This window comes from Ananas comosus, linkage group 4 (genome assembly GCF_001540865.1).
Source record: "Ananas comosus cultivar F153 linkage group 4, ASM154086v1, whole genome shotgun sequence".
Classification (NCBI taxonomy): domain Eukaryota; kingdom Viridiplantae; phylum Streptophyta; class Magnoliopsida; order Poales; family Bromeliaceae; genus Ananas; species Ananas comosus.
In genome coordinates this window covers 2880502-2894716 of record NC_033624.1, presented here as the reverse complement: position 1 = coordinate 2894716, position 14215 = coordinate 2880502, and the positions used below count along the sequence as shown (strand labels likewise).

At 32.1% G+C, this 14215-nt stretch overlaps 3 protein-coding genes across 3 annotated transcripts; 1 reads left to right on the top strand and 2 right to left on the bottom strand.

Moving 5' to 3' along the window:
• On the bottom strand, nucleotides 101-2552 carry LOC109708751 (mucin-2-like). The gene is made up of 3 exons (XM_020230571.1): nucleotides 2271-2552; nucleotides 692-1791; nucleotides 101-110 (listed from the first exon to the last, which is right to left on the bottom strand). Exons 1-3 carry the CDS (start codon nucleotides 2550-2552, stop codon nucleotides 101-103), a joined length of 1392 nt encoding a protein of 463 aa, XP_020086160.1.
• LOC109708750 (RNA-binding protein 1-like) lies at nucleotides 4649-6283 on the bottom strand. Its single transcript, XM_020230570.1, has 2 exons — nucleotides 6017-6283; nucleotides 4649-5491 (listed from the first exon to the last, which is right to left on the bottom strand). The coding sequence occupies exons 1-2, from the start codon at nucleotides 6281-6283 to the stop codon at nucleotides 4649-4651; spliced, it is 1110 nt and encodes a 369-aa protein (XP_020086159.1).
• Nucleotides 9037-10035, top strand: LOC109708620. The gene has a single exon (XM_020230427.1). It carries the CDS (start codon nucleotides 9391-9393, stop codon nucleotides 9847-9849), a length of 459 nt encoding a protein of 152 aa, XP_020086016.1. The 5' UTR covers nucleotides 9037-9390; the 3' UTR covers nucleotides 9850-10035.

The following is a 14215-nucleotide window of genomic DNA, read 5'->3' as shown; positions in this document are numbered from 1 at the left end:
TATGTGATATCTCTTGGTACACCGCCGACGAAAATTTTTTTACTGTTTGAAACATTGGTGTTGTTGGAACTGTTTCTACTTGGTCCTGCAATACGAGTTTCTACATCAACCTGAAAAAATAATATGATAATATAAATATGAAAATCAGGTAGGGTTCGCATATGTAATATCTTAAAAATTTTTTAAAAATATCTGTGTATATACTGGTCTAAACAATAATGATACTAGAGGATATCTACATTAATAAAGCCTTAAATAAAGAAAACAAACTAGATATTTACTAATAAAAAACTGCATCTTATACAAAAATGCTTTTAAATAAATTGACATAACTTAACATACAAATTCAGAAAGAGTACTTTAATGAGAAAGATTGCACATCAAAATATGGATTAAAAGTCCGAATAAATGCAAATGCAAATAGCAAACATAATTTTTTTCTTTGCATACTTAAAAAAAAAAAAGAAAAAAAGAACAGTGTTATGTAAAACATAAATGAGATATTTTTATCGCCCACATGCAATGTATCATATGCTTCCACAATCGCAATTTGTTTAATTTGCGCAATATTTTATATATAAATATTCGGAATCTGGTAGAAAGCATATAAGGAATTCAAATTTAAATTTTAAGGTATATATACATGAGAAATTTGCAAACAAGGTGCAAGTAAAATAAATTGAAACAATACTTAACAGGTGCTATACTGGATACATGTGGAGTTGTAGTTGTCGACCAATTATAGAGAGATGTAGCAGGAACACTGTACAGACTAATAGAAGGAGCACCATATGCATATGTAGTAACACTTATTGGCCGATTGTCGGAAGACGTATAAGGAGTACCGAATGAAAGAGTAGGAGCACTGGATCCATGTGGAGTCGCAGTTGTCGACGAATTATAGAAAGATGTAGAAGGAACACCGTATGGACTAATAGAAGGAGCACCATGCGCATATGTAGTAACACTTATTGGCCGATTGTCGGAAGGCGTATAAGGAGTACCGAATGGAGGAGTAGGAGTACTGGATCCATGCGGAGTCGCAGTTGTCGACGAATTATAGAAAGATGTAGAAGGAACACCGTATGGACTAATAGAAGGAGCACCATGCGCATATGAAGTAATACTTATTGGCCGATTGTCGGAAGGCGTATAAGGAGTACCGAATGAAGGAGTAGGAGCACTGGATACATGTGGAGTCGCAGTTGTCGACGAATTGTAGAAAGATGTAGCAGGAACACCGTATGGACTAATAGAAGGTGCACCATACGCATATGTAGTAACACTTATTGGCCGATTGTCGGAGGAAGACTCATAAGGAGTACCGAATGGAGGGGTAGGAGCACTGTATGCATGCGGAACAACAGTTGTTGGCCGATTGTAGGAAGGCGTATAAAGAGCATCATACGGAGTAGTAGCAATACACGTCGAATCAGTATACGCTGGCCTTGTTGGTGTATATGCAACACCATGGGCACACGGAGTAGCGCTGCTGGTCGACTCATGCTGAGCTGCATTTGCGACCAGAAAAGCTTCAGACCCCCAAGATTCTCTCCTAGCCTTCAGCTCCGTGCCGTAGAAAAGATGTAACTTCTTCTTCAACACTTTCCGCAGCGATTCGTCCCATTTGAAGACAACATAGCCCGAACCGTCGGGCCCAACGACTGCTTCCGTCACCGTGCCAAATTCCTCAAAATAAGCTCTAAATTGGCTGCTCGTCGTACCGGGCGGCAAATTATATACCTTGATCCTCCTGTGTTGAAGCCAAATGCTAAACCTACTTACCTCAACCTGAAAATAGCAAAAAGATCAAAAGAAGATGTAACAAAAACTAAAAGAAAAAAAAAATAAAAGAAAATCAGATCACACGAGTTAATGCCTAATTAGCATATAGCGTTGTACTGCATGTCAAATAAAAAAACAAAGATGGAATAGTTCTTTTTTTAAAAAATTTACCCATGTAATCGTTCTTGATATATATGCACGCATATGCAATAGAAACTGGAGATCATATACTTAACAAAATATGAGTGTAGTGATCAAGAATAGTAATTGAATCAAATTTACAGAAAAACATTACAAAGAACATTAATATAAATACCGTAACCAACACATAATTTCCAGTCACACATTCGTATACATAGACAAGAGATAACAAAAAGAGAGAGAGAGAGAGAGAGAGAGAGAGAGAGAGAGAGAGAGAGAGAGAGAGAGAGAGAGAGAAAGAGAAAAGAATCTATATATGAAATATATAGTTTTCCGAGGAGGACCAGTTTTCCGAGGATGATGTGGTTGTTCTTCTCCCGGCTAGCTGAGGCTTGGTTCGCGGAGGCTGAATCGGCGAAGAAAATGCATGCTTGCTTGCCGTCTGAATCCTGCGGCATCTCTTGCTCATCCTCCAACACCGCCAGTACCTGGCCATACCGCCGGAAGTGGTTCTTGAGGTCGTCATCGCTCGCGGAAAGCGGAACCCCCCGGACGGCGATCTGCATCCAAGGCACCGCCCGAGGAGATGCACACGAGGAAGAGGAAGAGGAAGAGGCCTCCTCCATATGTACGCTACTAGAAAGAAGATCTAGAGAAGCAAACAAGAATTAAAGGAGAGAGAGAGAGAGAGAGAGAGAGAGAGAGAGAGAGAGAGAGGATTTGGTCGGAGGAGGAGAGGTCGTTAATTTGAGTCATATTTTTGGCGGGAGAGGTCGTTTGGGTTGTATTTACAAGAGTGAAATGCGTGGCTAGTCCATGAACTATCCTGATTTTGTAAATTGGTCCCTGTATTTTTTTTTTTTTTAATCTCAACAGTGTACTTTCTAAGCTTCTGGATTTATTTTAGTTTAGTTCCTACTAAAAAAAATTATTTTGATTTTTTTTTGGCATGAGTAGCTTTTTTCTCTCTTTAATTTCTTTTGAGTTTGTTTGTTGGACTTCTAGCCTAAGATTTAAAACATATTTTTTTGGCATACATCAATTAAATTTTGTCCAACTTACACAAGTATAATAATTACTCAGTCCAGTAACAAGTTTTTCTTGCGAGACTTTAACTATTAAATCCTCAATCAATTGTGCTAGGCGGTGGCTGGTGTTAATATCCTCTTTAATCCTACTAGCGAAATTAGAATAAGCTGAAAGCGGAATCGGAATAAATTATTATCTCATTGGATTACTTTCAAGTATTTGAAACATTCCGATTCCGATTCTAGCGTATAAATGGGCGGAACCAAACACACCCTTACTTTGGATTGCTTTCAAGTATCTAAGTATTTAAATTGAAGATTCATCCATTGAAAATGTTTTAGCATAAAGAGCAACCAACAGTATTTTTTCTAGAACTCGAAATCAAAAGTAATTTTCTAACAAACTTTCTTCCGACGTAAAATCCTTCGAAAATTCGAAAACACTCTGACCAAAAGAAACACTAACAAATCGAAAATACTCAACAAATATAATTACAGCACAATCGACGAAAAAATTGTTCAATGGACAAATGAAAATACATGCTGTACAAAGAAGCGCCGAATCTTTCCGACAGGTGCAGAGAATTTCAGTTTCAGGATCCGGATCTACAGCGAAAAGTAAAAAGAGCAGCCACCTGTAGCCAGATTCCAAAACTCCTTCATTTAGATCTTAGATTAATATATAGAAGATAATCTGAGACTTTTAGAAAGCTGTAGGAATTGCCAAATTAGTTACGACAACAAGTAAAACATCGCAAGAAATGATACGATTGATTGATGAGCAAGTGTTTAGATGATATTCGACCACCTTAGTTGGAAATGATCATACTGTCTAGATATTTTTTTTTGAGAATAAGAAACTGTCTAGAGACATGTTTACCAAGTATAAGAGAATTTGACTAAAATTAAAGAGGAGGAGAATCTTTAATTGCGCAATCTTATGAGATAATAATATCACTAGCTATACACTAGTATCAGTCATTTCTGATGGAATTAATTTGAAGGATTTTTTTGAAATCAAGCGACACGTTAGGTTTAGGTGCGGGGTTCAAATGAAATGTAAAATACTTGATTAAAGGGGTCAAAAATACAAATGAAAACTTCACCTTTTATAATCATAGGAATTTTATGTAATTAGCTACTTTAACAAAACAACTTGCTAATTGACTCGCTACTTTATAAAAAGAGGAGATGTAGGAAACTATAAAGACTGAGTGAGGGTTTATACATGCATTTATGTGTAAACAAGATAGATAAGCTTAAATCATCAAAAACTAACAGAGCATAATGAAACTACGTATAATTTTAAAAGATAATAATTTGAACATGATCGCAATTATCATATAAAGTCAATTCTTTTTTATTCTACTACTATATATTAAATCTCTTTAAATATCTAAGTTTACCTTACTTATTCATACTCAAAAAGATGAAACTATCTAAACCCTAAAAACTTAAAAATTAGATAGAATCCCTCATATAGCAATTTTAAATTGACCCTAAGTTTAATTTTGGAGAAAATTAACATTGAATGGCACTACTATTCAATTAAATCAATCTCATATTACGAAATATTTAATATAAAGCTATGCCAATGTGGCTGAGTATACTATAAGCATGTCTTGTGTATAATTACCAAAAAAATAAAAAGCCGAAAAAGTAACCTTTGGAAAAGCAAATGTCATACCAGTAAATTATTTATCCTTCAATTGCTGAGTCTTCGAGCGCTCTTCATTGTCCCCGCAAGCTTTATTTGCCCCTTCTGCATTAGTATTTTGACTAACTCCTTCATCCGCTGAAACAACCGCACCACTATTTGTCGTGTAACCGCTAAAGTTTAAGTTTGTGGGGCTACTAATTAGATTGTTATTATAATTAGGAAGGCCGCTATTTTGAATATCACCAGGGTGCGTCTGACCATCATACCATGTTATGTTTGGGTTAGTGCAATTCCAATCACCATAGTTTATTGGGCCATAGCCCATCAGCCCATAGCCCATTGGGCCATAGGCCATCGGAGTATACCAGGTATAGGGATATGTGTAATCACAAAATTGTACAGGATAATTGACAACATATGTATATTCATCTGGCGGAAATTTTCTTATTCTTGGAATATATTTGCCACCATTATATAAATTGTCGTTGTTGTTACTGCTGATGCCGTTGTCGTTGTTGTTGTTGTTGTCGCATGGTATGCTTCCTTCTATCTTAGGGATGGCTTTTTTGACCTCGACCTTCTTATCCGGCCTCATCTCATGAAACTGATTCTCCAACACTCTGTGGGTCGACTCTTCGGTCTCGAAGGTGACGAATCCGAATCCTCGAGGTTGGTTGATGTTCTTATCCTTCAGTACAACGGCATCCGTTATCGGACCAAACTTTTCGAAGTAAGCTCGGAATTCGTCATCTATGATATCTGTTGGTAAACCGCCGACGAAAATTTTTTTACCGTTTGGAACGTTGGCGTTGCTGGAACTGTTCTTATTTGGTCCTGCAGTCCGAGTTTCTTTAAGTACGGCCTGTTTCACATCAACCTGAAAAAAAAAATGATAATGTAAATATAAAAATCAAGCATAGTTCACATATATAATATCTTAATTTTAAAATTTCAAAAAACAAATATTTGTATACTGCTATAAACAATAATGATATTTGTGGATATCTACATTAATAAAGCCTAGATATTTACCAATAAAAAACTGCATATTATAAAAAAAATACTTTTTTCACAATATTAGATATACAAATAAATTAACATAAATTAACATACGAATTCGGAAAGAGTATTTTATTATGAAAAATTGCGCATCAAAATATGGAAAAAAAAAAACAATAGCGTTATGTAAAACATAAATTAGATCTTTTTATCGCCTACATGCAATGCATCGTATGCTTCAATAGTCGCAATTTGTTTAAGTTGTGCAATATTTCATATATAAATCTTTGGAATCTCGTAGAAAGAATTCGAATTTAAAAGTTATATGTTGATGATAAATTTATAATCAAGGTGCATGTAAAATAATATGAAACAATACGTAACAGGAGGTGAAGTTTAGGACCTTGTGTCCATCAATGATGTGGTTATCCTTCTCACCGGGGTCGAGGGCTCGGGACGCCGCCGCAGTATCTCCGAATGTGACAAACCCGAACCGTCGCGATTTGCCGTTGCTCCAATCATACATTATCCTGGCCTCCGCGACCGTCCCGTAGCGCTCGAAGTGTGCGTGAAGAGCCTCTTTGTTCGTCTCCGATTTTAGTCCTCCGACAAACAATTTTCCGGGGATCGCCGTCCCTGATGGAGACGCTAACGAAGAAGCAAATTCCATGGAGATCGATCATTCATCCATAAAAAAAAATTAATGAGAAAAAAAAATAATGTAGGCTAATTTATTTATATTTATATAGTTAATAATGCTGGTTCTTTAACTCGGATCAGAAATAAAAGTGATGATAATAATAATTTTTCACAGAATTATATGATAATTATGATAGAAAATTTAATATATATCTATAGTAATAATAATAATAATAATAATAATAATAAATTTTCAACTGCATATAACAGTTAAATAGTGGCAATCATGGTAGAAAATTAAATATACATATATAATATTTAAAATTTTAAATTTTGTTATAATTTTTTATTATAAGGGAAAGAGAATCTTCTAATTCTAACTCTGATTAGAGATAAAAATTTGGATTAAAGATAACAACAACAACAACAACAACAACACAAACAACACAATAATAATAATAATAATAAAATAATAATAATTTTCAACTGCATATAACATTTAAATAGTGATAATCAATGGTAGAAAAATTTAAATAATATATATATTATATATAGATATATATATATATATATATATATATATTATATATATATATATATATATATATATTTTAAATTTCGCTATAATAAATTTTATTATAAGGGAAAGAGAATTTTTAAATTCTAACTCGAATTAGAGATAAAAATTGATTTTTCAACAGCATATAACACTTAAATACTTATAATTATACGATAGGATATAATTTTGTACACCACGTGGCATTGTTGGATTGGATAATCTTGAGCCTTAGGATTTAAGTTTGAGAGGATCCGCTAAGATAGAGGTCGTAGAAAGTTTGTTTGGATCCTTCCAAAATGTAAATTTTATTAACTGATAATATCTAAAACTTCAAAATATCCTGAATACCCCTCCAAAGTTGAGAATATTACCAATACCTTCTTTTATTATATTTTTTTAATTTAGAAGGACATCTATAAAAATATCTATAAAAATATAATTGATTGGAAGAGTATAAAACAAATAAACCTTTAAGATTTTTGTTAAGGATGAACTAAATAAAAATAAAGAAAAAAAAAATCTACGAGCTCCAAAGTAGAAATTCTAATTTTAAATTTTTATACTTTTTTTTCTGTAACAAGAAAATTAATCATTTGAAAAGCTTTAACGAAAAGCTCTAATGGGATTTTAATCAAGCCATGTTCAAATTATTCGAATTTGCTTGGTCAAGAAATAATATGGAACAAATAAAAGAGATGGTGAAATTTGTATAAGTTGTCAATCCTTATAAACAAGTTTTTCAAAATTGACAACTATAAAAGATTTAAAAAAAAAAAAAAACGTGCTTATCTTGTTCAATAAAATCTCATTTAAAGCTTCCTTAATTAGTTACAATATAAGTTAGAATAGGATTCAAAGAACAATTATTTCTAGCCAACTAAAAAACAAATTAAGAGTCTTATTATATCACTTTCTAGTTTTAGTCATTATCTAACACCCCCTTTAGATTGGATACATGAGGGGATAAGACCTTATCCCCCTTTGTACCCAAACACAAATACTAATTTAAAAATTTTAATTTTAATTTTAATTTTGAAAATTTTATATTTTATAATTTCAAGCTTAAAGTTTGTAATTTTAAATTTTAAATTTTAAATTTTAAATTGTATTTGATATTTTATATTTTTAAAATTTAAATTTGATCTCAAATTTAAAATGTAAATTTTAAAATTTTGAAATCTAAAATTTGACAGTTTATTTTTAAATTCTAATTTCAAATTTTGAAACTTAAAATTTAAAATTTTAATTTTAAAAATTAAATTTTAAATTTAAAAATTCAAATTCAAGTATAACGAGAGGGATAATATTATTTTTTTATTTATATCCATTATTCTTCTTATTTTATTTTATCTATCTAAACGCTAATTTTCTTATTTTCGAAAATAACCAAATCCAAACGTAAAATTGATCTAGTTCTTATTTTATATCTGAACTTGTACTTATCCTTGAAATAAGTAGTTCTTACTTATATCCGAACCAAACGAAGTCTAACCGTTTATGTTTTTTGGTAGGAAGTAGTTATCCTTGAAAGCTCAAAATTTTTTTTCCTCTTTTAATGTGACAAATGTGTTTGTATATCATTATTTAAGTAATCATTTGCCTGAATGTTAACACACAAACAGAAAAATTAAATTAAAGTGTATTAAGAATACCAGTTCTATGGTAAAGAGGAATTAGAGGAATTAGAATTTTGTGTTGTATGCGATCTGAAGGACTTGACTAATATATTCATACTATTTATTAATAAAACTATTATTATGTGCATATTTTCTATACTATATTTGAAAGCAGAAACCATCAGTGTTCTTAAATTTCTGATTCATTAGATTATTAATAAGAGAGAGAATTGTCAAAACTATAATATCTACTGTTTTTGTTCAGATTCTTGCATTAAATTAAGTTCTTAAAATTCACCTAATCTCTTTAAAAGTGCATTAATTTTAAAAGTGCATTAATTTGATACAATAAACGCTTATATACAGTGAGAGAAAAAAATAAAGATAGCAAATACATTAAAATGGCACCATCTTTTTTCCAATTCTCTTTCTCCTCTTATACAAGTCAACACTTTTTCTAGCATTTTATGTATACATATATACATATCTTCTAGACTCCTTATTCAACAAATCAAAGTTCCCAAGTAAACCAAGCAATCCCCTACATGTAGACTCACGACAATTCTCTCTCTCTCTCTCTCTCTCTCTCTCTCTCTCTCTCTCTCTCTCTCTCTCTCTAACATTTTAAGTAAACAATGTATTCCTTGATCAAGAAAATAAGACAACAATTTTGTCTCTCTCTCTCTCTAACAATATAAGTAAATCAAGCAATCCTTGTGATCAAGAAAGATACAACAATTTCTCTCTCTCTCTCTCTCTCTCTCTCTCTCTCATAGGATACCTAACACCCCATGCCTTTTGCCTTGGACACTTAATATTTGCTTCTCCCCCTCAAAGAAACCACCCTATCTCAAACCTCTTCTCAAAGCAGCACATATTGCATGAAAAAAAGCTCCTCAAAACCCTTTCTCTCTCCATCACCAAATAATTAAACACCCTACGTCTTCAACCCAAAAAAAAAGCATGAGCCACCAAAGGCTTAACCACTCCTTTGAAAGTGTACCCTTCTCATGGGAGAACCAACCAGGCATGTCCAAAGTCTCCCCTCACATGGACAATAGCCCAACAAAGCTCCCGCCCCCGTCCCCGCCGCCGATCGCCTCCCGCGGGCCGAAACTCTACGTCCCGCTCCCGCCGTGCCGGATTCAGGCTCCGAAGACGATCCTACTGACGAAAAAAGGCGACACGATAGGGGAGGATCCATTTCTTGCAGCTTACATAGAGTGCACAAAGAGTGTGAGGAAGCCATTAGATAAGGTGAGTGTTAACGAGAGGAGAAGGAGAGAAAACAGGTGGTCCGGAGTCCGGAAACTCGGGCTCGGGCTTTCGCTTTCGTGTAAGAGGGATAGTGGGGTGAGAGAGGATAATTTGGTGAGGATGAGCCAACTCCCTGAGGTTGATTCAAGTGGCTTTGAGGATTAAAATGAGAGGATTAGGTTTTAGGATAAGTAAATATGTAATTTGTTTACATTTATGTCAAGTTTGTGCTTAACTTTGTTATTTGTAAACAAATAGAATGAGGGTCATTAGGGTTTTACTATTCCAAAAGAGGATCAAATTATTAACACCAAATAAGACTCAATCAAGTGTATTTGATTTGTTGCATTATTGTTGTTGTTGTTGTTGTTGTTGTTTAGCTATATGCCTTCTTTATTGTATGTAATATTTGTTGCTTATTAGAAATGATTTAGTCTTCGATAATGCGCGAAAAGAAGCGAAATTTAATTTAAGTTACAAGAAATATGAATTGGATTATAATAGGATTAAAAACTTGAGTATTACAACTTGCACCTGTAAAATTATGTATGCTTATTTTCTTTCATTTTCTTTAAAGAAGGAGAGGAATTTATTTGTGTCTGTGCGACAATTATCAAATACAACATTCCCTGTTTTGATTGATTTATAAAAAAAAGTAGGGACAAATTTTGTAACTATATTTCTGGAATTTATCTATATTTTACAAGCGAAAATTAACACAAAAAGGTGTCACTAATCACTTTGTTGACCCTAATATATTTTATGATGAAAGATTAATTAATGGTTATATGTTAATTGGAAATAACAAAAAAGAGATGCTAACTAAATTTAAATAAATTTTTCTCAAAAAAAAACTAAATTTAAATAAAGATAGTGGGCTGATGAGTAAAATCTTCATCCAGGGCTTTGGTCCATTTTAAACAACGGGCTCTTAATTTTCGGCTAATTGGGCTTGATTGAGCTTAATTGGGCCTAATTGGGCTAATTATAAACTTTTAATTACTACGTATTTTAGGCACTATATCACTTCAATGTTCTCTAATTGGTTTTTTGTTGGGCTGACCCAATTAGGAAAACATGTATCTTATTGGATTTTTTTTTTTGCCTTTATTTAAAAAAAAAAAAAACATATTGCATTTTGAGGTGAAAAAAAAGAGTTCCCTAATGACTTATAACTAAGGATTTGATTGATAAACTTATTACATTGCAAAACTCTAATTTAGTGAGAGTTTTTTTTTGTGGGGNGAAATTTTATGGATACCTCTTCAAAATTTTAAATACCATATGTCCCTTAAAATATATAAACTAATACATATTGTTATTTTTTAAATTTAAATACAATCAGTTTATTTTTATATCCTATAGCATGACTTTTTAATTCCTTATTAAGTGTGTATATCAGTATATGATCTATTGCTTTTGTTTTATTAACTTTTTTAAAAAAATTGTTAAAATTATAAAAATTGCTTAGCTATGCTTTCAGTTCACAGGGAAGTGAAAATGAAATTTAGAGACGATTTGTAAACTTTGCATGGATTGGTACGACTAGAAAAATTAAAATATTTATAAATATATTTAATTAATAATATTTTAAATTAACTATAGCTTCTTGAAAGAATATATACTCAGAATTTTTATTTTTTTATTTGATTAGATTAGATGTTTATCATAACGGCCGAGAGAATTTTGGACCTATTTACTTTTGTCAACGCCACGTACGTGTCTCATAACTCCAAAAATTTTCCCACAAGGAAAAAAGAAATAAAAAAAAAAAGAGAAAAAACATATTCAAAAGCCCTAAAATCTAGGATGATTCTTTTCTAGATATATGGGAGGAAGAGGACAAGGACCATTTCACATTCACCTGATTTTTGGGGAAGTAATTTGTGGAAACTTTTTGAAGTTTCTAGATACTTCCAAGATAATGGTCTCCCAATCAATCACTTCTCTTGTTGTGTATTGGGAGGAGACATGGGAATGTACATGCACTCTCTGGAGAACACAAGAACGTATGAAATGCGTAACGCCATACTTTGGTCACACGTTTTAATCTACCTTTACTTAGGGTCTATTTGTTTTGTTCTATTCGCCACCCCAAGTCGCTCGTGAATTACGTGAATTCGACAACGTGTGCCTCGCGGGCGAGGTCGCAACTTCTGGCCGTGATGAGAGTCGGCAATTTGTGGTAAGGATAGTACACGTGTCGGAGCGAAGTGGATAGTTCGATATCCATGGTCTAAACAACGATTTATGGAGAGTTCACGATGGTCGGTTTTCCTGTGTTTTGAGTGCATGAAAACGAAACACCCTTTGCATACTGATGTGGAGAATTTCAATTAAATACCACTTAGTGCAATTCATATGACGTCCTAATAGTCACACATCGGATGAAAAAAAAATTTATGATTGAGAATATAATGATCGAAAATTCTAATAATAATAACTAGACATAAATATTTTCAATCGGTGATATGGGTCCAATAAATTATTAATACTACAACTCAAGTTATTAGTCTTATAAAGCTGGATCGTTACAATTAATGAATAGGATGATCTAATTCACGGGCAAAATAATATAATTTTAATAACTAAAAAGATAAGATTAAATAAGAAGAAATAAGAATTTGCCACCTTGGAGCGTAAATAAACTATTGCAAGACTTTTCTAAATTTTTAAATAAAATTTATTGACATACTTGCAAGGTATATGTGCAAAAGATACCTATAAAATATTAAAAGATAGAAAGAGAACATTCTCTTTTTTGAAAAAAAAAAGGTTGATGCATACATTTGAGTCATCCTTGTGATATATAAATACCTAATAATTTCAACCTCCGTGTCACAATCTTCATCTTGGTTTTGATTATTTGATTAATCTCATATCAAGTATTTGGAATGAGGTTAACTTAATAATAACTTTATATATAGTAGTCAAATGCAGCTTAAATAAAGAAACCTGGAGTTCACTTTCAAAGTGTATTGTATTCGCAATGACACACCATGTAGGCCATGTTAATTTAGTTTGACTAGAGCTTTTACATAATTATTTTTTAAACGACGCTGCACAAAAATCTTTCAAGTTATAAAATTATAATTTATTTCATATAATACTAAAAGCAACAGATTACGAGTTCGAATTCAACTAAACCACTAATCTTATTTAATTTCCTTCTATTTAATTGAAGCCAATTTCTAGAGCTTATCAAAAACTTTATCCATAGGGGCAATGTGGAATACAAAATTTTAGAATAGAAACTAGGCTAGAATACTATTAAAGGTTCCAAGTCATGATCATTACTATTATTAAATTTTCGACTCTTGAACGAAGGGATGTGCAGTTAGGATAAGTATCCTAGGGTTTAATGGATAGTTGATAAAATAGTACGATCTAAGGGTTGAAAATGGTAAAAAGAGTAGATTTAACAATAAAAAACTTGATAGCACCAAGTACCTTGCACCATTGATAGCATTGTAGCCAGACTCTTAAAATAGTATCGCTCTATACAGCTTAAACTTCTACAGATAAATGATGCTTCCTGTTAGTGAAATCTCGTCAATCTTATTGCTAGGCTTAAGACTTGATTAAATTTCAAGCTATAGATTTTATTTTTTTTTTGAGAAATCTATAGATTTTATTTTTAGAAACTAAAAATTCGTGTTAGCTTCTCGAAAACTTTAACTATTCAATTAATCATGCACCTACAATATTCTACTTCAAGAGTAGAGAAAATGCTATAAAAAGCTAGCCCCCATGCATATTTGTCTTTTCTCCTTTTGTTTAATTTGAATGCGTGTATGAATGGTACCTCCCAATTCTTATTTTCCATTCACATTAGAAAGGAGCTTGAAAGTAATTAAGTGTGACCATGCATCCCAAAAATAAGGGAAGTATCTGGATTTACTTGACCTATCATTTGAAAATAGAATGACTAATATTGAAATATACTAGCAAGTAAAAAAAAAAAAAAATAAAAAATAAAAAATAAAATCCAAGTCCTAATGCAAGGTTAATTATAAGATTTTTTTTTTATGTGTATCTGAGATAATTATAATTGGGGATTTAAGTCGTTTTAAAATTAATGTTGTGACTTTAAATGCTCAAAATGGTGAGAGCTTAAGCTTGAATACGGTGTAGTATCATATTAATTACTCAAAAAATTGATGCTCAAGAATATATTTAACAGGAGCGATCAGCTAAGTCCCTTGCGACGCACCATATCTAGAATATACATAAAAGATATAAACAACTCCTTTTAGACAATCCTTTGTGTAGAGGGTACATGTCTTCGTCAACTAATTAAGTCCACTTGTCTTCATCAAATAGCTTATTCCTGTATATACATAATAATCCAATATTTTGATATACTAAATTCTCATATATATGTATCAAGTAATATAAGCTAAACAAGTTTTTTAAAGGGGAATTGATATATCTAGATCACAAGATTTGATATTGTCAAAGCAGATATATTATATCTAGTCATTATTTGGACCTCTTTACTCTGACAATAGTAAAATTTTCCTTGGAAGTA

Bases quoted from the DNA above. Each gene is read 5' to 3' on its own strand.
- LOC109708751 (XM_020230571.1), bottom strand. From the start codon at position 2,552: ATGGAGGAGGCCTCTTCCTCTTCCTCTTCCTCGTGTGCATCTCCTCGG. The intron at 1,792-2,270 runs GTCCTCCTCGGA...TGCTATTTTCAG, and splicing joins ACATCATCCTCGGAAAACTG to GTTGAGGTAAGTAGGTTTAG.
- LOC109708750 (XM_020230570.1), bottom strand. From the start codon at position 6,283: ATGGAATTTGCTTCTTCGTTAGCGTCTCCATCAGGGACGGCGATCCCC. The intron at 5,492-6,016 runs GTCCTAAACTTC...TTTTTTTTTCAG, and splicing joins ACATCATTGATGGACACAAG to GTTGATGTGAAACAGGCCGT.
- LOC109708620 (XM_020230427.1), top strand. From the start codon at position 9,391: ATGAGCCACCAAAGGCTTAACCACTCCTTTGAAAGTGTACCCTTCTCA.